Consider the following 27595-nt stretch of genomic DNA (forward strand, 5'->3'; position numbering starts at 1 on the left):
TACAATGGGGCGACCAGGATGATTGGGTTTGTGAATTTTAGGAAGAAGGTAGAAGGTAGGGGTGCGGGGTGTCGGTGGGGTCAGGAGGTTGATGGAGTCAGGTGAAAGGTTTTGTAGGGGGCCTAAGGTTCTGAGGATTCCTTGAAGCTCCGCCTGGACATCAGGAATGGGATTACCTTGGCAAACTTTGTATGTGGTGTTGTCTGAAAGCTGACGCAGTCCCTCAGCCACATACTCCCTACGATCAAGTACCATGGTCGTGGAACCCTTGTCCGCCGGAAGAATGATCATGGACCGGTCAGCCTTCAGATCACGGATAGCCTGGGCTTCAGCAGTGGTGATGTTGGGAGTAGGATTAAGGTTTTTTAAGAATGATTGAGAGGCAAGGCTGGAAGTCAGAAATTCCTGGAAGGTTTGGAGAGGGTGATTTTGAGGAAGAGGAGGTGGGTCCCGCTGTGACGGAGGACGGAACTGTTCCAGGCAGGGTTCAATTTGGATGGTGTCTTGGGGAGTTGGATCATTAGGGGTAGGATTAGGATCATTTTTCTTCGTGGCAAAGTGATACTTCCAGCAGAGAGTATGGGTGTAGGACAGTAAATCTTTGACAAGGGCTGTTTGGTTGAATCTGGGAGTGGGGCTGAAGGTGAGGCCTTTGGATAGGACAGAGGTTTCGGATTGGGAGAGAGGTTTGGAGGAAAGGTTAACTACTGAATTAGGGTGTTGTGGTTCCAGATTGTGTTGCTTGGAATTTTGAGGTTTTGGAGGGAGTGGAGCTGGAAGTGGGAGACTGAGTAGGTGGGAGAGACTGGGTTTGTGTGCAATGAGAGGTGGTTGAGGTTTGCTGGAAAGGTTGTGAAGGGTGAGTGAGTTGCCTTTCCGGAGGTGGGAAACCAGGAGATTGGATAGTTTTTTGAGGTGAAGGGTGGCATGCTGCTCTAATTTGCGGTTGGCCTGTAGGAGGATGCTCTGAATAGCCGGTGTGGATGTGGGAGAGGAAACATTGAGGACTTTTATTAAGGATAGGAGTTGACGGGTGTGTTCATTGGCTGAGTTGATGTGTAGGTGAAGGATTAGGTGGGTGAGGGCAATGGATTGTTCAGTTTGGAACTGGTACAGGGACTGATGGAAAGAAGGGTTGCAGCCAGAGAAGGGAACTTTAAGTGTGAGGCCTTACAATTGTTAGCCCCATTTTCGTAATCTTTCACCACAACACCACTCCTTTTAATACATTTACACGTTTTTTCGAAATTTTCCCGAATTTCTCCGTCCTTTAACGTGTTTTAGCGGCAACACAACCACCTAACCTTCATGCACATCGCTGTCTACCAACCCAAGTTCACCACAGGATCAACTTAACCAACACCTTTTCACCTTTTTTCATACCAGATGTCCAGTTATTTTCTAGTTCACCCTTATCTCTCCCCATATATTTTTATCTATCATTTTTATTTCAACCTCATGTTACACTTTCCACCTTCTGATACCATGTCACCCTCACAACACCCCCACCACGACCCCATTAAGTTTTATTTACATTCCCTCCGCAAACATGCCTTCACCCTAGCCAGATTACGCTCGCATATTTTATTTTCTCAGGCTTGTCTGACATTTGGCATCCGTTACCCCCAGAAACCATCCTTGTAACCATTGATGCCACTTCCTTATACACAAATATCCCGCACATCCAGAGCCTCGCTGCGATGGAGCACTTCCTTTCACACCGATCACCTGCCACCCTACCTAAAACCTCTTTCCTCATTACCTTAGCCAGCTTCATCCTGACCCACAACTTCTTCACTTTTGAAGGCCAGACATACCAACAATTAAAGGGAACAGCCATGGGGACCAGGATGGCCCCTTCGTACGCCAACCTATTCATGGGTCGCTTAGAGGAAGCCTTCTTGGTTACACAGGCCTGCCAACCCAAAGTTTGGTACAGATTTATTGATGACATCTTCATGATCTGGACTCACAGTGAAGAAGAACTCCAGAATTTCCTCTCCAACCTCAACTCCTTTGGTTCCATCAGATTCACCTGGTCCTACTCCAAATCCCATGCCATTTTCCTTGATGTTGACCTCCACCTGTCCAATGGCCAGCTTCACACGTCCGTCCACATCAAACCCACCAACAAGCAGCAGTACCTCCATTACGACAGCTGCCACCCACTCGACATCAAACGGTCGCTTCCCTACAGCCTAGGTCTTCGTGGCAAACGAATCTGCTCCAGTCCGGAATCCCTGAAGCATTACACCAACAACCTGACAACAGCTTTCGCATCCCACAACTACCCTCCCGACCTGGTACAGAAGCAAATAACCAGAGCCACTTCCTCATCCCCTCAAACCCAGAATTCCCCACAGAAGAACCACAAAAGTGCCCCACTTGTGACAGGTTACTTTCCGGGACTGGATCAGATTCTGAATGTGGCTCTCCAGCAGGGATACGACTTCCTCAAATCCTGCCTAGAAATGAGATCCATCCTTCATGAAATCCTCCCCACTCCACCAAGAGTGTCTTTCCGCCGTCCACCTAACCTTCGTAACCTCTTAGTTCATCCCTATGAAATCCCCAAACCACCTTCCCTACCCTCTGGCTCCTACCCTTGTAACCGCCCCCAGTGTAAAACCTGTCCCATGCACCCTCCCACCACCACCTACTCCAGTCCTGTAACCCGGAAGGTGTACACGATCAAAGGCAGAGCCACGTGTGAAAGCACCCACGTGATCTACCAACTGACCTGCCTACACTGTGACGCATTCTATGTGGGAATGACCAGCAACAAACTGTCCATTCGCATGAATGGACACAGGCAGACAGTGTTTGTTGGTAATGAGGATCACCCTGTGGCTAAACATGCCTTGGTGCACGGCCAGCACATATTGGCACAGTGTTACACCGTCCGGGTTATCTGGATACTTCCCACTAACACCAACCTATCCGAACTCCGGAGATGGGAACTTGCTCTTCAATATATCCTCTCTTCCCGTTATCCACCAGGCCTCAATCTCTGCTAATTTCAAGTTGCCGCCACTCATACCTCGCCTGTCATTCATTATCATCTTTGCCTCTGCACTTCTGCCTCGACTGACATCTCTGCCCAAACTCTTTGTCTTTAAATATGTCTGCTTGTGTCTGTATATGTGTGGATGGATATGTGTGTGTGTGCGCGAGTGTATACCCGTCCTTTTTTCCCCCTAAGGTAAGTCTTTCCGCTCCCAGGATTGGAATGACTCCTTACCCTCTCCCTTAAAACCCACATCCTTTCGTCTTTCCCTCTCCTTCCCTCTTTCCTGATGAGGCAACAGTTTGTTGCGAAAGCGTGAATTTTGTGTGTTTGTTTGTGTTTGTTTGTTTGTGTGTCTATCGACCTGCCAGCGCTTTTGTTCGGTAAGTCACCTCATCTTTGTTTTTATATATATATATATGATTCAATATAATGGAAGGAAACATTCCACGTGGGAAAAATTATATATAAAAACAAAGATATTTAAATATGTCTGCTTGTGTCTGTATGTGTGGATGGATATGTGCGTGTGTGCGAGTGTATACCTGTCCTTTTTTCCCCCTAAGGTAAGTCTTTCCGCTCCCGGGATTGGAATGACTCCTTACCCTCTCCCTTAAAACCCACTTCCTTTCGTCTTCCCCTCTCCTTCCCTCTTTCCTGATGAGGCAACAGTTTGTTGCGAAAGCTTGAATTTTGTGTGTATGTTTGTGTTTGTGTGTCTATCGACCTGCCAGCGCTTTTGTTCGGTAAGTCACCTCATCTTTGTTTTTATATATATATATATATATATATATAAAACAAAAACAAAGATGATGAGACTTACCGAACAAAAGCACTGGCAGGTCGATAGACACGCAAACAAACACACACACAAAATTCAAGCTTTCGCAACCAACGGTTGCTTCATCAGGAAAGAGGGAAGGAGAGGGAAAGACGAAAGGATGTGGGTTTTAAGGGAGAGGGTAAGGAGTCATTCCAATGCCGGGAGGCTTTCCGCTCCCGGGATTGGAATGACTTTTTACCCTCTCCCTTAAAACCCACATCCTTTCGTCTTTCCCTCTCCTTCCCTCTTTCCTGATGAAGCAACCGTTGGTTGCGAAAGCTTGAATTTTGTGTGTATGTTTGTGTTTGTTTGTGTGTCTATCGACCTGCCAGCGCTTTCGTTTGGTAAGTCACATCATCTTTGAATTTAGATATATTTTTCCCACTTGGATTGTTTCCCTCTATTATATGTATATATAGGGTGATTTTTTCCACCGCGTACAAACTCTAGAGATTGATTGATGAAAGGATATGGAACAATAAAGTTCTGATGAACTTATGTCTGTAAATGCATGGTTTCCATGCTAGAGACAATTTATTCAATAATACTATGTTACGAGACTGTGGTATGTACATGCTGTTGCCATGTAGCTGCAGATTCAGTATGCATGGTTTCCTCTTAGAGGGTGGTACTGTTCCGCATGTGTCATGCCCTAGTGCCCTCTCCTGCCATAGTAATTGGTAATGTTATCTCTGATTCACTTTTCTTGCTGACTCACCTTGTAGTGGACGTGATGTAGCATTGTACACAACGGTTTCACATTTGAATCAAGAGCTTGTTGACATGGTGTTTACTTACAGAAAGGCAAATAGCAACAGGCAGCGGGCAGCAAGGTTGTATCAGGAGGCCTATCCCCACCGACAACAACAACAGCATCCAATGTTTGCAACAGTGTTTAGACATTTGTCTGAGATGGTCATTTCAGGAAGCAGGAAATCATGAAGGATATACCTGAAATGTTCAGACACCAGACTTGGAGGAAAATTTGATTAACATTGTAGAAGGTGACAGCCTTGTCAGTACAGTGTAAGCCAGACGACCATGTGGAACATTCTCCACGACAATTGTTACTACCCTCATCACTTACAGCAACAGACTTTGCACATCGGAAGCAGTTTTGCCACTGGTTTCTTCACCAGGCAACCACAATTCCGGGATTTGTGTCATCCATCCTATTCACAGATGAGGCCACCTTTACGCTGTTTGTTATCTTCAACTTTCGTAACAGTCATATGTGGGATAGTATACAGGACCCCCATGGTATGGTGACAGTGAATCATGAGCATCGGTGCAGCCAGAATGTGTGGACTGGAATAATTGGCGACCATATTTTGGGACCAGCCTTCCTTCCAAGTCGCCTAACAGTACGGAACTATCGGCATTTCTTGTGGGTGACTTTACCTCCCCTGCTGGAAGAAGTGCCATTGATGATTCAAAGCATTGTGTGGCTGCTACATGGTGCTCCAGGCCACTTCACCATTAATGTCTGGACACTTCTCAGTCGTGTCTTCCGTGGTTGGTAGATGGGATGAAGGGGTCCAGTTGTATGGTGTACTTGTTCATCAGACCTCAACCCATGCTATTTCTGTTTATGGGGCCAACTCAAAAGTATCATGTATGCAGAGCCACTGGAGCAGCATATTCGTGCTGCCTTTGACACTGTTCGGATGGAGCCTGGTCAATGTGAATGTGTGAGACACAACATGCTACAGTGTGTATATGCATGCATTGAGGGACATGGAAATCCTTTTCAACTGTAACTGTGGCTGCTGGTACAGCACACATCATACCGCAATCTCTGTAACAAAGTTGGATTGAATAACTGGTATCTAGCATGGAACCATGCATTTCCAGACATAAGTTCATTAGATCTTTTTTGTTCCGTATCCTCTCATCGATCAGTCCCTAGAGTCTGCACATGGTGTAAAAAAATCACCCTGTGTAAAGGAATTTGTTGCACTTAGCATTAGCATTTGGTTTATTGTAGAGGTAAATCCAATTATTTTGCAAGCTTCCTCTGCAGAGTTCTGTTTTTGTATCACTGATCAGTCTTCATGTTTCCTTAATCTATTCTTAGCAGTGCATCCCACCAAATGGTGTAATTTAGCTTACTCTGTGTCATAATCTGATAATCCGTTGCCAGTAGGTGAGGTCCATGTTGTTAACAATGTACATGTATGTTCTGTATAAATATTTTATTTACCAAGTTACCACTATTTTAGCTAATTTAGTGTCATAATTTGTAATTGATACTAAGTAACAACTGGCTTGCAAAGACTCCACAAATTATCGTTTTGTTGTCTACTGAAATTTAATGCTTTTATTTGAATGTGTTTCAGTATGACCACCATGAATTTCCTGGTGTTGTTCCGCGAACATTTATTGGTCCCATAATAATTTCTGTATTGTCTTCACCCGTAGTGCTAATTATTCACATACTTGGGTTGAGCAAATTTTGGGCACAGTATGTTGGTAAGTAATTTTTTCCTTCTTTTCTATGTATGAGTGTTGATATTTCTAGTCTGCTACCTCAGTTACTGCTTTTTTGACTGTTGACTTGTGCGGCAGTGCAGTACAGTGCACTTCCTGTGTTGTAGCTTTTTTTAAATGTAATTGTTGACTTTGAAACTTTTTTCCTATAGTGCGAGCAGCTTTGGGCCTTTGTGTTCTGGGAGCCTTTAGAGTATTTCAAAATACCATACAATCGGAATTTGGACAGCAGTTTACAAGATGGTTTGTTGCCATTGTTGTGTCGCAGTACCATTTTATGTACTATCTTAGTCGACCACTTCCTAACATCATGGCACTTCCTCTCGGTAAGAAAATAAAACAATATTTCAGTTCAGTCGTATAGGATTAAGAGTTATACTGTATTGTACATATGAATTGGCACACTGTTGTGCTGTAAAAATGTTGACCTGTTGTCCATTACATAATATTTAAAATGCCACAATTGTAAGTCAAATTTCAATTGCTCTTCCAGAGGCAGAAAAATGTACTCACAGTGCCAGTGCCTGCAGTGAAATGTTGAATGAAAAGATTTTCCAAGAACTCTCTTCCACTTGAGTAATTGTGACCTAATCATGAGTTATGTTAGTTCATTACTCATTCAAGAATGTAACTTCCTGAAGTAATGCATTGCAGTGCTTTATTGCTTCCCAATGCCAGGTAACTGCAACATCCTCTTACAAGCCACCATACCACCAGACTATTTTTCTTTCGTTGTACGTAACCAGCCCTGGCTCAGAACCTGCTTCTATGCAGTCACATACCTACTTGTTAATCAACCACTATAGGAAATGTCTTAGACCAAGAGTGAGTTCAAATCTCCATCTGGCCATGTAAATTGAGGTTTTCCATGCTTTCTGTAAACAACTTAAGGTGAATAATGAGGTGGCCCCATTGAAAGTGCATTGTCAGTTCTTTTCTTTATCCTTCCCCAATCCAAGCACAAGCGCTCCATCTCTGATGACACCAATGTTCTTTCCTTCAACAAAATAGTCCAAGATAATTTAGAACTTTAAGTGTAGGAGCAGGATATCTTTCTATGAATAGATAAGAAATTAAGAATTGCTCATTGTAATTAGTGGGAACTGAGTGGACCATATGCATTATTGCACAATTGCAGATTACTGTTTGCAATTTGACAAAAGAGGTGGATTGCTGGTTCTACCAATTGTGGTTCCCAGCCCCAGATTGTCAGGTAGGGTTCGAACATACCCCTGGTAAAGGCCAGGCCCAAAGAGGGGTGATTACCTGAGCTGTTACCTTCCCAAATTGCCAGTTGGTCCCTCTGCCAATTGTTTGGGAGGTGTGAACAATCACCCAAGGTGGGTGAGCCCCACACCGAGGGGCACCTCCAGTTGAAGGAGCGCACAGTCAGAGATGCTAATAGTTGTGAGGGATTTTCTCAAAATGAACCAAATGTCTTCTTCTCAGTCTACGTCTACTAAACATAAATGGAAACAGGCTATCGATTCAGAGACTCTCCCAGCTGTACCTTGATTCCTTGTGGTTTTGCTTACTGAAGACGGTCAGTCTTTGCTACAGTTAATCTGTTTATTTTTCAGAAAGTTGTTGATGCAGTTGCAGGCCCTGTGAAATCATGCTTTCATTTATGCAATGGCAATCTGCCTTTAAAGACTACTCGTGATTCTCAAGTACAACAGCTGCTCGGAGCTTTTCTCCTCCACATCTATCCTGTTTGTGTCAAGGCGTATCAAATGCTGAATTCTTCATGTGGTATTATTTACACTAGGCTGCTCGATTCTCCGATCGAGGCAGAAATCCAAACTTACCTCTCTCCTCATGGCGTCATTGCAGTCCGTCAAGTGATGAAAAAGGTAGATGCATCGTTGGTGCCCACGTGCCCTCTTTTCCTCCAATTTGATAAAGTTATGCTTCCATCAAAGACAAAGGCAGGCTATGAGGTTATCACAGTCTGACCATACATTCAAAAACCGATATGCTGCTACCACTGTCGTCTTTTCAACACACACTACTATCCTGAGACACCCGGCCAAATGTGTAACCTGGGATAGGTAAGCTCACGAGTCCACCTCCTCCTCGCTGCTGTATCAACTGTACAGCTTCTTCTTGAGTGTGTCCCACGTATCTTGATGAGCGGGCCATCCAGGAGATCCAGTGAAAGGAAAAAGTGTCTTACTCTGTTGCTCGCAAGTTTTTGGCTAGTCAGAATTCCTGCAGTTTACCATCTGGCACTTACACTATTGTTCTTACTACATCTCGCACCATGAAGGATGTGGCCACGCAGACGTGTGACCTCAAATTCAGCATCACAGTTGTAAAATCCCCCAGTGTCACAGTAGCATCCCTGTCTCCTTCTCCTGGAGCTGTGCAACAAGCCATCAGATTTTCACCTCATGCGCTGATATAATCTGCTACATAGGTGGTGGGCCAGGAAGGATAGAAGGAATACTCAGAGAAGACTTTTTATGTCCCTCCACCCAACAAACACCTGAATCATCATCTGCCAACTGCAAAGGCTCCAAGAAATCAAACAAGGGCAAACGGTCATCTCCTTCACTGACTAGGAGATCCTCTTCAACAGTGTAACTGCGTGATACCCTCACCTGGGTGACCTCCGTGTCACTGGTCCACATTGCCTGCCGTTTTTCTGCCCACGACTCTGCAGACCAACCTAGGGAGAATGCTGATGCCTCTGTAGATCTCATGGAGCAGGATCCTCCAGCCTCTGCACCCTGTAGCAGAGAGTCTTCAAAGGCTGTCACTCAGCAGCAACCGAGGTGACACCCCTTCATGTTTTCGCTCCTCCCCTTTGATCCTCATGACTCTCCTCCAATGGAACATTCAAGGCCTTAGATTCAACAAGGAGGAACTGTGGCTGCTCTTGCAGTGGCAGCGTCCTCTTGTTCTCTGCCTTGAGGAAACAAAATTGCATCCTCATGACCGCTTTGACCTCTCGCATTTCTTTCCGGTCTGTTTTGACCTTCCCCTCCCTGAGTATGGCATTCCATCTCAAGGGGGTTTCATGTTGCTCATGTGGGATGATGTTCATAGTCAAACCATCTCCCTGAACACCTGGCTTCAAGCTGTTGCTCTCTGCAGATCATGGTCTCGCGGTCGCATTCTCCCTTCCCAAGCATGGGGTCCCGGGTTCGATTCCCGGTGGGGTCAGGGATTTTCACCTGCCTCGAGATGACTGGGTATCTGTGTTTTCCTCATCATTTCACGATCATTCATTCAAGTGGCGAGATTGGACTGGGCAAAGGTTGGGAATTTGTAAGGGCGCTGATAACCGCGCAGTCCCACAAACCAATCATCATCACTTTTTCCCTTTATACCATTTACATCCATCCATCATTCGGTGTCACCAGGACAGACTTTCTCCAACCTGTTGGGCAACTCCCTTACCCCGTTTTGCTGCTTGGTGACCATCTCAGTACCTGTCAGAGAGGTGCACTCTTGTCTGACTTTGTCAATCAGCTCAGCCACATCTGCCTTAATATTGGAGCACCCACGTTCCTTTCAGACTCCATACACACCTATTCCCATTTGGACCTCTCATTTTGCACTGCCCAGCTTGCTGGTTGTCTCGAGTGGTCTGTTCTCTCTGACAAATACTTGAGTGACCATTTCCTGTGTGCTGTCTGTTTGCTGACTCCTACCCCGCCTACGTTCAAACCCAAATGGCAGCTTTCTGAGGCCAACTGGAGGCTTTACTCCCCCTGGTGACCTTCAACAAAGAACCTTTTGCAAATTGTGGTGACAAGATTGAATACCTTACCTACGTTTTCATTACTACCGCAGAACGTTCCATTCCTCGAACTTCACCTTTACCACACTGTTTCCCAGTCCCTTACTGGACTGAGGTTTGCGTCAACACAAAATGTGTGTGAAGACGAGCTCTCCACATTTTTATCCATCATCCTAAGATGGCAAATGTGTTCATTATAGACAGTTGCATGTGCAGTGTCATAGTATTCTTCGGGCTAGCAAGAAAGCTAGCTGGACTTCATTTACTAGTTCTTTTAAGAGTTCTATTCCCTTTCCATCATATGGACGAGCCTCTGATGGCTTTCTTGGACCAAGATCCATTACCAAATTTCTGGCCTGACGGTAGCAGATGATGTCATAGTGGACCCTGTTGCTACCTCCAACTCCTTGGACCATTATTTTGCGGATATTTCGAGCTACACTCACTATCACCCTGCCTTCCTCCATTGGAAACAAGTGGAGGAAGCTCAGGTGATACCCTTCTCTTCTCAGAATCATGAGTGCTACAGTGGTGCTTTTACTATGAAGGAGCTAGATCATGCTCTCATTTCATCCTGATCCTCCACCCCTGGGTCAGACGATGTTTATGTTCAGATGTTGCAGCCCCTTTCTCTAGCAGGCAACCACTTTCTCCTTCATACGTGCAATCACATTTGGGCAGATGGCACATTTCCCAGATGCTGGCATGAAGTGAGTGTCATACCCATACCTAAGCCCAGTAAGGACAAACACCTTCCTTCCAACTACCACCCCATTTGTCTCACTAGCTGTGTTTGCAAGGTGATGGAATGTATGATTCATGCATGGCTGGTATGGTGGCTCGAGTCTCATAATTTACTAACCACTGCACAATGTGGATTTTGAGAGCGCTGTTCTACAGTTGACCACCTCATCACTTTGTCAACCCATGTCATGAATAGTTTTCTGTGGAAATATCAGACTGTGGTCATGTTTTTTGATTAGGAGAAAGCCTACAACAGCTGGTGGAGGACTGGTATCCTCTGTACTCTCTACATGTCGGGCTTCAGAGGCACCATTTCCATCCGGGAAAAGTGTGTGCCTCAGGGTTCTGTCCTGAACGTCGGCATCTTTGCTATCACCACTAACCCTGTTATGGCCTATCTCCAACTTGGCATCTCCAGTTCCCTTTTTGTTGACGATTTTTCCATGTATTGCAGTTCTCCATGAACTTGTCTCCTTGAGTGGCACCTTCAGTGTTGTCTTGATTGTCTTGACTCATGGAGCATTGACAAGGGCTTCAACTTTTCCACTGACAAAACATTTGTAAGAATTTCTGATGGTGCAGACAGTTTCTTCCACTGTCTTTACATCTTGGGCCTGTTGCTCTTCCATTTGTTGAAACTATGAAATTGCTGGGGCTCATGCTTGATAGGAAATTTTTGTGGTCCTCTCACATGTCTTACCTGGCAGCCCACTGTACCGGACCCTCAATGTCTTACGTCTCCTCAGCGGTACTTCCTGGGAAATGGATCAGACCACTCTCCTCCTTTTGTACCAATCCCCTGTCCATTTGAAACTAGACTATGGGTGTTTCATTTATACTTCTTCATATCCATCCATCTTATGCTGTCTCAATACAATCCATCATCATGGCATCTGTTTGGCCACTGGTGCCTTTTACAGGAGCCTAGTTGAGAGTCTGTATGCAGTTGCTGCCGAACTCCCACTGTCATGCCGATGTGATGTTCTCCTCAGTGAATATATATACAGTTCATCTGCCTTGCCTGTCCACCCATCCTGTGCCTCCTTCTTCGATGATTCCTTTGACCACCAGTATGGGGTGTGTCCCTCTTCTCTGCTACATTCTGGAGTTCACGTTGGCTATTGCTCCGGCAGCTTAACTTCACGCTATCTGCCACTTTCCCAATGGATGTGAAGCCTTCACCACCTTGACTTCATGCAGTGGCCCATTTTCACCATGGACTTAATTTGCTTTGTAAGGACGTCACTCCAGAGTTGCTCTATCAGCGTAAGTTTCTCGACCTTCACACAGAACTTCACTATAGTACCTTTATGTATATGGATGGCTCTCGGACTGACTGTGATGTCGGACGTACCTTCATCATTGGCACTGACATTTTTCAGTATCAGCTTCTGGAAAACTGCTCAGTATTTATAGCAGAGGTTTTCACCCTGTATCAGTCCACACAGTACATCTGGTGATACAGGCTTTTTCAGTTGTGTCATTTGCTCCAAGTCTCTCAGTGCCCTTCAGAGCCTCTGTGTGCTGTACACCGTCCATCCCTTAGTGCAACGGGTCTAGGAAAGCTTTCAATTGCTCACTCTTGATGGAGCCAATGTGATGTTTATGTGGGTCCCTGGTCACATAGGTCTGATGGGAAATGAGGCCACTGGCACTGCTGCCAAGGCTGCAGTCCTTGTACCTCGGCCTGCTAGTTCTTGCATTCCCTCTGATGATATCTGTGTTGCCGTCTGTCAGTAGGTGGTGACACTTTGGCATCATCACTGGTCTTCCCTTCATGGGAACAAGCTACAGAGAATTAAACCTCTCTATGTGGCTTTGCCAATCTCCTCTTGGCCCCCTTGCTGTGCGGAGATCATTTTAGCTAGGCCATGTATTGGACACTGTCGTTTTAGTCATCGCCATTTGTTAAGTGATGGTACTCCACCACTTTGTGCCCATTGTCACAAATCTTTAATGGTTCCCCATTTCCTGATGGAATGCCCTTTTTTTAACCACTTATGAGTTATCGGCCTTTTTAGCAAACGATGTATGGGCTGTCAACTGTGTTTTACTTTTTAATCATTTTAGCAGTGTGTTGAAGGCCATTTAATCTTTAGTTTGGGACCTCCATTGTCTCTATGGCATATTTTATGCCCCTTTCTCAAACAGAAAGTCTCTGTTTTTAGCTGTCTTTCCTTCCGTTGATTGGGCTTAACATGTAGTCATTTTTAACTCCTTTTCCATCTTCTTGTTTTACGGGTCTGTGGGCGTGTATGACCTTAGTTGTTTTTGTGCCCTAAAACAAAACAAAACAAACAAACAGACTATGTTGCAACAGAAGTCATTGTCCATTTGAATTACCCCATTTCAATTTACTTTATAGTATTTTACGTCATGTGGTTAATTAATCCTTCTTGGAATTGTGGCTAGTAAAAACTGTGGTTCCAGAGGTCAATACGAGGGGCATTCAGTAACTAATACAACACATTTTTTTCCCCTGAAAGCGGGTCAATTGTATTTAGCATCCCAATACACCATATTATTCCCCATTGTTTTGATTGCAGAAACCTAATTTTCAACTTAATCTCCATTCAGAGCGACTGCCTTAAACCACCTTACTGGGAGGGCCTATATGCCTGCATGATAGCACTCAATGTCAGAACCAGTGTCTTGCTGCACCAATAACCTGCCCATCATCCACATGCAGCTTCCCACAGAGAGCATTCTTCATTGGGCCAGACAGGTGTAAGTCGGAAAGTGTGAGATCTGGGCTGTAGGGTGGTTGAGGAAGAACAGTCCAGTGAAGTTTTGTGATCTCTTCTCGGATGCACAGACTTGTGTGAGACCTAATGTTGTCATGTAAGAGGAGAAGTTCGTTTGCATTTTTTTGACAGTGAATGTGCTGAAGTCATTTCTTCGATTTCCTGAGGGTAGCACAATACATTTCAGAGTTGATTGTTGCACAATGAGGGAGGACGTCAAACAGAATAACCCTTTCAGAGTTCCAGAATACTGTTACCGTGACTTTACGGGGTGATGATGCAGCTTTGAACTATTTCTTCAGAGGAGAGGTGGTGTGTTGCCACTCCATGGATTGCCATTTTTTTCTGGTTCAGAGTAATGAATCCATGTTTCGTCCCATGTGATGATGTTTGATAAAAAATTTTCTTGATCAGCCTCATATTGGGCAAGCAATTTTGCACAGGTGGTCCTTTGTTCTTCTTTATGGTATCCTGTTAGGTGGTGAGGAATCCTGTGAGCACACATCCTTGAGCACCCCAGCTGGTGGATGAGTCTGGCAGTAGTACCGACAGAGATGTCCAGTTGTGCAGTGCAATGTTTGATTGTCAGCCATCACTCACCTCGTACAAGAGTGTCTGCACATTACAGCATCGCATAAGCACATGAGATATTGGACAGATTTGCATTACCTTGTTGTGATGACAACAGACACTTCGCCCAATAACTCTATAGTTTTGTTCAGTGTCAGAGCCCTGTAGACATTGTGCAAGTGCCTATGAATATCTGTGATGCTCTGATTTTCCACCAAAACAAACTCAGTGACCGCTCTCTGCTTGGAACACATCTTCATTACAGATACCATTTTGAAGGCTACTTAAAGCACTACCATTTATTGGAACTTCATGAAACGATAGGGGCTGAAGCCGGAATATTCCACAATGTTCCGCAACAAAATTCATATTTTTTCAACCAAAATTGGCTGGGGGAAAAAAAAAGATGATTTGCATTATGTGAATGCTCCTCATATTTGCTTGTCTGATAAGCTTCCAGTTCCCACCAACTGTTGCCTATAGTAGGATCAGCAGTCCATTTATACACTTGTATGGTGTTAGCTCAATACAATTTTTGTTTCTTCTGTACAAAAAGGGTCAGTCATTTTGTGTTCTATTGTGTTACATTAAACTGACACCATTAGCTTCATGTAAATATCAGTCTTGTAGAATTAAAAAAGGCAAAAAATGTGATGTGTTCTTGTGAAGTGTGCTCAAAAATCTTGTATGTTTGATTGTTTTTTGTACAGTTACTGGCCCTTCAATCCATATATTTATTTACTGACTACATAAATTCAAATTACTCATGTTTGAAGATCAATTCTTCAAATCAGATAATGCACTTCTTGTCTTAGAAACTTAAAATTTTCTGATGTTTCTATGCTTAGTGCCTGTGACATAAATGGTTATCTTTGTCAAAAATTGCATCCAGTAGCCTTCTCGAAACAAAATGTTTAGAACAAGCAACCTGACATTTGACTCAAATTGATAATGTGCTTAGAAATAAGAAAATGCAGAATATTCACATTTTTTGATCGTGGTGTGTGCCTCTGATCCACTCATCAAATCAGAATTTCAGAAACTGAGCTTTTTAAAATATTTTATAAATCTCCTTTCATGTACACAACAAATGCTGAATTATAGTTTGTACAACACATGCTTTTATAGCTATCGTTCGCTAGGTATTTTAAGTACCTTTTCTGTCATAACTGTTTTCCATGTGGTATATCATATAGTGTGGCTTTAGTAAAAAGAAGCTATACTCATAAATAAATAATTTAGGAGTAAGGGAGACCCCCCCCCTTCACAAAAACACACACACACACACACACACACACACACACACACACACAAAACAATTTGGGATTGAATTTGGCAAGTGGATTGGGGTGAGGTGGAGTTTGTGTCAAGTGGGGTGGATAAAGGGTAGTGGGGGGAGGGGGGGGATGGAGGGGGAGAGAGAGAGAGAGAGAGAGAGAGAGAGAGAGAGGCGCAGGAAGATGGGCCGCGGTGGTGGGTAGCTAGCAGAGGGAGGCAGCAGGTTTGCTGGCTAGGACTGGGAGAGGGAGGGGTGGCAGATGCACAGTCTAGGCATTTGATACACGGGTATCGAAGCCAGTGGGGTATGGCACACAACAAAAATGATATGGATTAAGGAGGGGGTGACAGGAAATAAAGACTGTTGGGTGGAGGATGTGCATTAACAGAGTTTGGGGCCAAGAGAGTTATGGAAGCAAATGGTTTGTTGCAAGGATAACTTCTATCTGCGTGGTTCAGAAAAGCTGGTAGTGGAGGGAAGGATCCAGATGGCCCAAATTGTGAAGCAGCCATTGAAATTGAGCATGTTGTGCCACTGGATGGTCAACTTTGTTCTTGGCCACAGTTTGGCAGTGGCCATTTATTCTGGTGGGTAGCTGGTGGGTTATCAAAACAGCTTGAAAAGTTGTCCAGTGGCTGCAGTGGAGTTGGTATATCCCATGGCTGCTTTCACAGATGCTTGTTCGTCCGATTCTTGAGTATTGCTCATCAGTATGGGACCCTTACCAGGTTGGATTAATAGAAGAGATAGACATGACCCAGCGAAAAGCAGCGCGATTCGTCATGGGGACATTTAGTCAGCGCGAGAGCGTTACGGAGATGCTGAACAAGCTCCAGTGGCGGACACTTCAAGAAAGGCGTTACACAATACGGAGAGATTTATTATCGAAATTACGAGAGAGCACATTCCGGGAAGAGATGGGCAACATATTACTACCGCCCACATATATATCGCGTAATGATCACAACGAAAAGATCCGAGAAATTAGAGCAAATACGGAGACTTACAAGCAGTCGTTCTTCCCACGCACAATTCGTGAATGGAACAGGGAAGGGGGGATCAGATAGTGGTACAATAAGTACCCTCCGCCACACACCGTAAGGTGGCTCGCGGAGTATAGATGTAGATGTAGATGTAGATGGCCTGCTCTGTGATGGGGTAGAATAAATCTGTGACTGGACTGTAGTAGCAAGTGCTGGGTGAGTGGATTGGACAGGTCTTGCACCTTGCTCTTCCACACAGATATCCCTGTGGCAAGGGATTGGGAGTGGGAGTGGCATAGGGATGGTCCAGACCTAGATGTTGCATAGTTTGGGTAGGTGATGGAATATCACTTTAGGAGTAATAAGAGATATACTTGAGTAGGATGTCTCTCATTTCTGGGCTTGTTGATAGATAATCAATAGTTCCATTGTTCCATTCCGGGGTGATACTGGGTGAAAAAGGGGCCATTTCTTTGTAGCTGATTCTTGGGGGGTGGTGGGAGGATTAGGGGTGGATAAGGATATGGTACAGGGAATCTGTTTTTGGACTGGGTTTTGGGGGTGGACGGGGGGTGGGGCAGGCACTCGTGAGACCTTAAGCGCACTGAACAAGGAGTTTTTGTCACGCCATATATTCCATTCAGGTTTGACAAGGCTATATGAGTGGGAATTTTTGGTATGAAGGGACGACAGCTTTCAGAATGCAGTTACTATTGGTGGTTAATGGGTTTAATATGGACAGAGATGTGGATGGAGTGATCAGAGTGATGGAAGTCAACTTTCAGAAAGGTGGCACATTGGGTTGAGGAGGACCAGGTGAAGTGGATAGGAGAGAAGGTGTTGAGATTGTGGATGAATGATGATAGGGGGTGTTGGCCCTGAGTCCAGATCATGAAGATATCAACATCGACCTGAATGACAAAAGGGGTTTGGGGTGGCTTGGAGCATTTGCTCTAGATGGTCTATGAAAGGGTTGGCATTGGAAGGTTCCCTTCCAGGTGCCTGTGGCTCTGCTGCAGATTTGTTTCTATACCTTCCCCTCAACAAAGATGTAGCTGTGTGGTAAGCTGTATGAGGAATGAGGTAGTGGATTTGGAGACTGAAGGACATTGGGAGAGGTAGTGTTTAGTAGTGCAAGGCCACAAGTTTGAGAGTGTTGGTGTATAGGAAGGTGACATCAGCAGTGACAATTAGGGACTCAGGTGGTAAAAGGATGGGGATTGTGAGAAATCAGTGGGAACTTGTTAGTGTCTTTGATGAGTGAAGCTAGGTTAGGTGGAGGTGTTGCTTAACAAGAGCAGAAATTCTTTCAGTGGGAGTGCAATAACTAGCTACAATGGGATATCCAGGATTTTTGGATCTTGGGTAGCATGTAGAAGGTGGATGTATTGGGCATTGTTAAGATGAGGAGGGAGATGGGCCTTAGAGAAATTCTGGAATGGGCATGAGGATTTCAGCAGGGATTGGAGGTTATGGTGGATTTCCTGGATGAGATAAATCACAGCATTGTCATTGTGTGTCCAGCTGGCACAGTATAGTGGTGTGTGTGTGTGTGTGTGTGTGTGTGTGTGTGTGTGTGTGTGTGTGTGTGTTTGGGGGGGGGGGGGGGGTTAGGGGAGGGGCAGGTTGTGTGCATGAGCACTTATGCTATTTGGTGAAAGTCTCCTTTACTCCTAATTTTTTTTTTCAATTTGCCCAGAACTTTCTTATATATTGATATTCGCATATGTAACACATACTTTCTATGTTGCTAGACTTAAGAAGTTTCTTTCTTTGTATAATTTATTTTAATCTTTTACACTTTCTTTCTAAATCAGCCCCCTTTTAGGAAAGAAAGTCTGTCTTGTTCAGAAGAGAGCCATCTGAATTAGGAGTCAAGTCCATCCAAGACATCCATGCAAAATCTCAAAAACTGCAGATAGTCATACTGAAGTTGCACTACGTTTTTCTCTCTGTGTTGTTTGTCAATAGGAACTGCTTTTTTGACCACAGAAATGTTAGCCTATCATGACCATAGTATGAGGTCAAAACATCACTTTCATATCAACAGGAAAGTTTAGAGTTTCGTGCAGAAAAAAGTATATTCCTCAAGCACTAAAGTGTTCAACTCACTACTGCCAGACATCAAATTTGTTATGGTGCAACACCACAATTTAAGAGCTAAATGAAGAAGTACCTTCTCAAAATAGTAATAATAATAATAATAATAATAATAATAATCACCCAGTGAATTTTTTGAAGTAAATGAATATGTGTAAATAGTCTGCTGTATTATAGAATATTTCACCAGTGCTCATACCAAATTATAGACTCAACTTCATGCAAAGTAACACATACCAAATCATTGACAAGTTTTTATGTTCAGGTGTAAGATATATTAATCAGTGTTATGGCTTCATTTTGGCTTGTGGTAACAGATGAACTGTTTCTTTAAGTATGTTTAATGTCAATATTACTACATGAGTATTTACATATTTTTTGTTACATCTTTTTGCTTATACCACTGAACTCTACCTTGTAAAATCTGATCAGTTTCTTATCCTAGCATTTCATATAATAAAAACTAGTTTTATATTTTAAGCATAATAATATACATGGCTCCTCATGTAATGCTGACACTCTTAATATTTCATAAACAATTACAGATTTAAATTGAGGTTTTTAATAAGTGGTAGTAAGGAGTGTGTGTGTGATGCATAGCTAATACTTGTATTTTCTGTTACTGCTTGTGTGTTGAAGCAATGATACTTTTCTGTGGTTCTGTTTTTGTTTTAATGGCATTCTTTAGCTATCAAAAACAGAAATGTGGTGATATTATGCTTGTCTAATGTTTGTAGTTAAACTATTTTCAAAACTAATGAGACGTTAAATGCTCTATAAATGTTGTATACTGATTATGATACAATACGAGGTCTGTTGGAAAAGTATCTGACCTTTGGCCGGGAAAAAGAAACTGGCTTACCTGGAGTGTTGGACACATAACCACCCTCAGAGTAGTTCCGTTGGGACTCTGGACACTGCTCCCATTGGTGCTGCCATTGTTGGAAGCATGCCGAAAAAGCCTCTTCCAGAATGGCGTTTAGCTTGGCTGTCGTTGCTGCCATATTGTCCTCTTTTGTCTGAAATCATGTTCCTTCCAGTAGCCTATTGAGTTTGAGGAACATCAAGAAGTCACAAGGGGCCTTATCAGGAGAGTAAAGAGCCTGTTGAAGCATAGGCATCTGGTTTTTCACCAAAACTGTCTGAATCAAGTGCGAGGAATGTGCTGGGGCATTGTTGTGATGGAGACGCCAGTTTCGTGTTGACTTCAAGTCCAGTCTCTTGTGGCACAAGTAGGTGATGGAGAAAATCCCTGTAGTACTCATTGCTGAGAGTTTGATCCTGTGGTTTGTACTCAGGGTGTATGAGGGGTGTCTGAAAAGTCCGTGCAAAAATAAAAACTACTTACATGTTTGAGGTAAACCTTTTTTATGTTTCGACATAGTCTCCTTTTAGACTTATACACTTCATCCAACACTGTTCTAATTTGTTGATCCCTGCTGAATAATAGGAATTGTCCAAGTCTGCAAAATAGCTATTAGTTGCTGCAATCACCTCCTCATTTGAATAAAATCTTCATCCCGTCAGCCATTTCTTCAAATTGGGGAACAAATAATAGTCCGAGGGAGCCAAGTCTGGAATATAGGGGGGTGTGAAATAAGTTGGAATCCTATTTCCATTAATTTTGTGACCACAACTGCTGAGGTTTGTGCTGGTGCATTGTTGTGATGGAAAAGGACTTTCTTGCGGTCCAATTGCCAGCGTTTTTCTTGCAGCTCGGTTTTCATACGGTCCAATAACAATGAATAATATGCATCTGTAATAGTTTTTACCCTTTTCCAAAGAGTTGGTGAGGATTATCTCTTGCGAATCCCAAAAGACAGTCGCCATAACCTTTCTGGGGGAAGGAATGGTCTTCACCTTTTTTGGTGCAGATTCTCCCTTGGTAACCCATTGTTTAGATTGTTGTTTGGTCTCAGGAGTACAATAATGTATCCTTGTTTCACCCACATTGACGAAAAAATGCTTAAAGTCCTGCGGATTCTTCCTGAACAGCTGCAAACCATCCTTGCAACACTTCACACAATTCCGTTTTTGGTCAAGTGTGAGCAGTCGCGGAACCCATCTTGCGGATAGCTTTCTCATGTACAAATATTTATGCAAAATATTGTGAACCCATTTATTCGAGATGCCCACAGCACTAGCAATCTCATGCACCTTAACTCTTCTGTCATCCATCACCATATCATGGATTTTATCAATGATTTCTGGAGTCGTAACTTCCACAGGGTGTCCAGAACGTTCAGCAGCACTTGTGCCCATATGGCCACTCCGAAAATTTTGAAAACACTTATAAACTGTTCTAATCGAAGGTGCAGAGTCACCATAATGTTTATCAAGCTTCTCTTTAGTCTCCTGAGGCGTTTTGCCTTTCATAAAGTAATGTTTAATCACCACACGAAATTCTTTTTCATCCGTTTTTTGACAGTCACCAGACTTCCTTGATTCACGTGAAACACAAAGAAATGCAGCAATACGTGCCTTTGGTGCCTTCTCTCAGACTCTGCACAGACTTTTCAAATGCCCCTCGTACTGCACCACACCAGGGGAGTCAAGGAAAGCAGTCAGTATCACTCTGATGTTGCTGTGCACTTGGCAGGCCTTTATTGGTCTTGGTAATGAGGAATGCTTCCACCGTAACAACTGGGATTTGGTTTCCAGGTAGTACCTGTACACCCAGGACTCTTCACCAGTGATTGTGGTGTTCACAAAGTCAGGGTCACTGTCTGTGGTGTCCAGCACGTCCTGTGAGACTTCAACACAAAGTCACTTTTGCTCCACTGCCAGCAGCATCAGCATGAGTTTCACTGACACACTCCTCGTGGCCAAATCTTTGGTCACAGTGGAATGTGTCAGAAAAGTGCTGGTGCCCACCTCTTCCACAGTTTCTCTGACAGACACACAGTGGTTCCGCATCACTACAGCGTTCACTTCAGCAATGGCGTGGTCATTTTGGCACGTTGATGGCCATTGGGAGCATGGCTTGCTCCCACCGATGTGCAGCCATCATTAAACTGGTTGTACCACTCCATAATCCGTGTGATGCACATAACATCGCACCAAAAATTGTCTGAAAATTCCATATGGTTTCCACCAGGCTGTCACCCAGTTTCTGGCAAAATTTGATGCAGTAGCACTGCTCTAATCGTCCCATCATTTCCCTTGCAATGGAAAACTGACACAAGCACTACACACTACCTCACACAACTGCTGTTTGCCACCAACTGATGTTGTTGACAGCCAGGAAAAAAAAATCATGCATGCATACAAAGATTCAAGGTTGGCTCATACAATCTCAGTAGATTCAAATCCATCAGGTGTTCATTATAAAAAATGAGGTTGCATGCTCTTCGAACAGACCTCATATATGAAATTGTTGCAATGTCAGTTGTTTCTGCCAGCTTACTTGCTAATGCAGCAGAAACAGCAAGTCTTTCCTACAGAAACACCAGCCACACAGGGAAAAATTAACTACTCTTTTCATGTGCTGGCCATTTTCACAACAGCTGTATCTAAATTACAGTAGTTCAAAAGAAAAACATGCTTTGCATGCTGCAGATTAAGTTTTTCTATTCATCTTGTGCACCCAGATGTGTTTTGTCGTAGTTATGAGGCATCTTCAGAGGGTGTCCTGAAATATTAAATGATTTTTTTGTTTGCACATATAGGCTATCATTTACACTTATACATTGTTGTTGTTGTGGTCTTCAGTCCTGAGACTGGTTTGATGCAGCTCTCCATGCTACTCTATCCTGTGCAAGCTTCATCATCTCCCAGTACCTACTGCAACCTACATCCTTCTGAATCTGCTTAGTGTTTTCATCTCTTGGTCTCCCCCTACGATTTTTACCCTCCACGCTGCCCTCCAATACTAAATTGGTGATCCCTTGATGCCTCAGAACATGTCCTACCAACCGATCCCTTCTTCTGGTCAAGTTGTGCCACAAACTCCTCTTCTCCCCAATCCTATTCAGTACCTCCTCATTAGTTATGTGATCTACCCATCTAATCTTCAGCATTCTTCTGTAGCACCACATTTCAAAAGCTTCTATTCTCTTCTTGTCCAAACTATTTACCGTCCATGTTTCACTTCCATACATGGCTACACTCCATACAAATACTTTCAGAAATGACTTCCTGACACTGAAATCTATACTCGATGTTAACAAATTTCTCTTCTTCAGAAACGCTTTCCTTGCCATTGCCAGTCTACATTTTATATCCTCTCTACTTCGACCATCATCAGTTATTTTGCTCCCCAAATAGCAAAACTCCTTTACTACTTTAAGTGTCTCATTTCCTAATCTAATTCCCTCAGCATCACCCGCCTTAATTCGACCACATTCCATTATCCCCGTTTTGCTTTTGTTGATGTTCATCTTATATCCTCCCTTCAAGACACCATCCATTCCGTTCAACTGCTCTTCCAAGTCCTTTGCTGTCTCTGACAGAATCACAATGTCATCGGCGAACCTCAAAGTTTTTATTTCTTCTCCATGGATTTTAATACCTACTCCGAATTTTTCTTTTGTTTCCTTTACTGCTTGCTCAATATACAGATTGAATAACATCGGGGAGAGGCTACAACCCTGTCTTACTCCCTTCCCAACCACTGCTTCCCTTTCATGTCCCTCGACTCTTATAACTGCCATCTGGTTTCTGTACAAATTGTAAATAGCCTTTCGCTCCCTGTATTTTACCCCTGCCACCTTTAGAATTTGAAAGAGAGTATTCCAGTCAACATTGTCAAAAGCTTTCTCTAAGTCTACAAATGCTAAAAACGTAGGTTTGCCTTTCCTTAATCTTATACATTATAGATTTAAAACAGTTAGTCGAAGCTTGTAAAATGAAATGGAAAAGTACTTACAGATCTGTGCCTAATTCGTTATTTTTAAGCCAAACAGCTTTCTCCCAGGTGGCAAACTGGTTGAAGGTTTGCAGTTTTTCTTTTGGTCACTGTTTTCAATCTGTAGCAATTTAGCTACCTTTTCTGTGTGTGTAGTCTCATTTGTTTCTGTAAGTGCTGCCAAATTCATCAGGTTTTGCTTTCAACTGTTTTTTTTTTTTTTTTTTCTGTGTTTATAAGGGTGCTGTGTAAGTTCTGTGTGTATGTGTGCTTTTATTATTTTATTTTTTTCTTCACATTTATATCCTTGGGAGAGAAATGGAATTTGTGATCATCTATTGTGATTACTGTGTATTATATGATCAGTCAGTGTAAACAGTGAGTATTTAGTCATATTCACTTGGTCATTTAGCAGCATTTTCCATTAGCCTTTGTTCTGTACATGTGGTAAATTTTTGTGAGGTTAGGACATATCTTTCATTATTTATTCTAACTATTTTCATGTGTTTCTCTCTTGTAGTAGGTTTATGATTATATTCTCTTAAATGTTCTGCAAAAGTTGAGTGGCTTGTACCATATTTCGGATCAACTGAACAACGGGGTACAACCCATCAGCTTTGACCAATGATGTCAAAGGTTGCTCGTAGATATTAATGTCTTTAGTTTCGAGCCATAGTTAATAAGTCGGTTGTCTGCTGTGGATAAGCACCATCATTGTAAATCGAAATAAATGAATGTGCTTTTAAAAGACAGCACTAGACATTGCGTAAGATTCTTTTTCATTTGCATTGATTTAAATAATTGATTCTTTCCAGTTCTTTCGGTACTTAATTTCATTCTTAGTGATTTTGAGATAATTTGGAAGAATAGCTTTTCATTTAGAAGAATGTTTAGCTTTTCATTTTCATTTGTAGTTATGGATTTATCTATTCCCTTGAATATGGAAGACTTAAAGCAGGCTTTTGGCATAGATATGATGGCAACCATTCAATTTTTGCAAATGTCTGGTCTTCTTGCTGATTACGTTTGATGTTGTGAGTGCGGCGAACACATGCGCCTGCTCTTTGTACTCACAATTTATTCATATGGAAGTGTAGCAAGGATTGTCTATGGTGCTCAGTTAGACGAAGAGCCTGGTTTGAGAAATCGAAGCTGGCCTTGAGGGATATAATAGAAATTACGTACTGTTGGTGTTTGAGAGATCCTGTGTGGTTGTGTGCGCATGAATATTGTGTGAGTGAGCGTACCATTTTAGACTGGTATTCATTTTATAGCGAAGTTTGTGGGGAATATATTGAGTGTAGGGGGCCTTTGGGGGGAGGGGGAGGGGGAAGGGGTGCTATAGTAGAGATCGATGAGTCTAATTTCAGTTACACAATGTGATGATGTGGTTTTTAAATTAGTTCCTAATTGAATGAAGAAAGTGTTGATAAAATTAATTGAAGGTCATGTTGCAGAGGGTTCTGTAGTTTTTTTCCAGTGGTTTTTCTTCATATAGGGATTTGGGGAATAGGGGTTTTCAGCATCTTGTCATGAATCATAAAACTGAATTCAGATCTTCATCAATTGGAGGTTGTACCAATAGTATAGGAGGTTATTTGTCAGCCATAAAATCTGTTGTAGGGAGGGGGACACGACACATTTTGACAATACAGAGCCATTGAGATGGATATACATAATGTACCTGTTACATATTGCCCATTTAAGTGTGTCATTTTGCAGTCATTTCTCATTTTCCCTTGCTTAGTACTAGTATCACTAGGTTTTTTCAGTTCTATACAAAGACTACTGAAGGCGAAAAGACCAACATTTGTAAAATTTGTATCCCATACTTCACTTGACGACGTATACGGGTCAACTGAAGTGCAGGATATTGGTGCTACACAGATGAAAAAAGCAACATATGTATCATTGATATCATTTACCTACATAGGTCAACTGAAGAACAGGATACAAATGTTAGGTATGCCACTATTTTTCGCCTTCGCTAGCACTAGTATCTTATTCTTCAGTTGACGTATACAGGCCAACTGAAGTACACGGTACACGTGTTATAAATGTCATTATTTCCCATTCACTAGTACTAGTATCCTATTCTTCAGTTGACTTTCATAGCTGAACTGTAGAATGGGATACAAATTTTGCTGTTGTCAACTGAAGTATGGGGTACAAGTTTTATATATGTCGTTTCTTTCCGCCTTCGCGTAGTTGAACTGAGGTACAGGATGCCTATGTTACGTATGTGATTTCTTCGTTTTTGTTAGCAGTAGTATCCTATTCTTTAGTTGGCATATACAGGTCACCTGAAGTATGTGATACAAATATTTTGTGTGTAGGTCTTTTCGCCTTCGCTAGTAATGCTATCTACATAAGAACAGAATGCTACTAGTAGCGGAGGCAAAAGAAAAAACATCTGCAAAATTTGTATCCCATACTGTAGCTAAGCTATACAGATCAACAGAAGCTCGAGATACAACTTATTTATGTGTCAACTGAAATATTCCATGCTACCGTTACTTCTATTCCTTTTTTTCTTCACTTTTTACAGAAGTACTAGAACTCAAAAAAGCGATATTCTTAACATTATGTTCAAAATATTACTGGATGTGACGTAAGTGTACCATCTGTTTTCTCTCCTGCATTCCTTTGTTTATGAACACTCATCTTTGCTGTTAATTCTGTCTAATAAATCATCTCTGGCAAATTCTGATGTCATTGGTCAAAGCCGACGGGTCATATCCCGTTCATCAGTAGTCCCCATATTTCCATGCCCTGATATGTTCTTTGTACTGGATGTTGAATGTCCTGCTGGTTGTCCTACATATCTTCCATCACATTTGTTATATTGTAATTGATATATTCCTTTTTTTCTGGTAGACATCTGTGTCTTTTGTTATTTTTGGAATGTACTTTTGGATTGAACTGTCTGTTTTGAATGCCATGTTCATACATTGCCTTTTGAAATTATTTGTTATTTTATGTGTGAATTAGTGCTTGTAGGCCATTGTTTACCATTTTGAATCTTCTTTCTTGTTTTCATGTCTTCTTTGTGTCACTGTTTGTTGTGTGTGCTATTTGTGTGGTGTTATGATGTGCTGTTGTTTGGGGCTGAGTATGTGTCCTGTTTATTGACTGTATTTGTTGTTTAATCACATTGTTCAAATTTATGACTAGATTGCTATTGTATCCAATGTTTGTTGCTATTTGTGTGATGATGCCTGTTTCTCTCTAGCAGCTTTCTGTGCTAAGCCGTTCTGTGTGGAGTCTACGAAGCATGTATCTGGGGGCTGATTTCTTATGTGAGTAGGGTTGATTTGAAATCTGATGTATGACTGTGTCCATTGTAGGTTTTGTGAACCTTATCTTTTTGTGTGCTGTTCTTATATCTGTATGCAGTTGATTAATTTTTGCTGGAGGTTCATCAGTTAAACAAAGGATGTCATCCATATATCTGATTCAATAAAGTCTGTTGTAATTGATTGTGATAAAGTTTATAAAAATCAGGTTTTGGACATAGGTTATCAAAATGTTGGCTATGACAAGTGACACTGGGGATCCCATTGGTTGCCATCTTCTTGTAAATAGTACTCATTATGAAATTGAAAGTAGTTCATTCAGCTATCAGTTCCAGTATTTTGTGTATTTCTGTGATGGGTTCATCAGATAGTTGGCTCTTATCCTTCAGGTTTTGTTTTATGATGTTTATTGTTTCTGCTACTGGTATGTTAGAGTACGTATTATCTATGTTGAAAGAGAATAGGGCAGATGTGTCTGGGATTTTTATACCTTTTATGAGTTGCATTAACTGTGAGGTTTTTCATATAGTTCTGTCTTCTTCTATTTTATAGGTTTCAGATACTAATTTCAACATGTCCTTCAAATTTGTAAGTGGGAGCTTTTTTAAAGTTTATAATCAGACGTAAACGGATATTAGTTTTATGGATCTTTGATTGGCTTTGGAGGGTGGGTGCAGTGGGTAAAGGGATATTAGTTTTATGGACCTTTGATTGGCTTCAGAGGGTGGGTGCAGTGGGATTACTCCATATTAATTATCCTTTTTCTCAGTCATCTAAATTAATATGGAGTAATCCCACTGTACAGACCCCAATGCCAACCAAATATCCGTTACGCCCGATCAGAGCCTATTATTTGGCAATCACTAGGGCTTCAGAGCATGCTGACTTCAAGCCATCTATGGTACATCTAGCAGGACATATTCTGCGATGTTTAAGTGCTCCGTAGTTTGTTGAATTCCGCAGTC

General features: G+C 42.4%; 1 protein-coding gene across 2 annotated transcripts in view; it reads left to right on the top strand.

Annotated features, from left to right (window-relative positions):
- The window catches only part of LOC124794826 (probable Dol-P-Man:Man(7)GlcNAc(2)-PP-Dol alpha-1,6-mannosyltransferase), a 174903-nt gene that overhangs the window by 28015 nt on the left and 119293 nt on the right, over nucleotides 1-27595 (top strand). For both annotated transcript variants that reach the window (XM_047258488.1, XM_047258489.1), the window contains exons 3-4: nucleotides 6170-6302; nucleotides 6473-6646. In XM_047258488.1, the coding sequence (XP_047114444.1) occupies nucleotides 6170-6302; nucleotides 6473-6646 (307 nt within the window). The remainder of the gene's footprint in view (nucleotides 1-6169; nucleotides 6303-6472; nucleotides 6647-27595) is intronic.

This window comes from Schistocerca piceifrons, chromosome 4 (assembly GCF_021461385.2).
Source record: "Schistocerca piceifrons isolate TAMUIC-IGC-003096 chromosome 4, iqSchPice1.1, whole genome shotgun sequence".
In the NCBI taxonomy this organism is placed as follows: Eukaryota; Metazoa; Arthropoda; class Insecta; order Orthoptera; family Acrididae; genus Schistocerca; species Schistocerca piceifrons.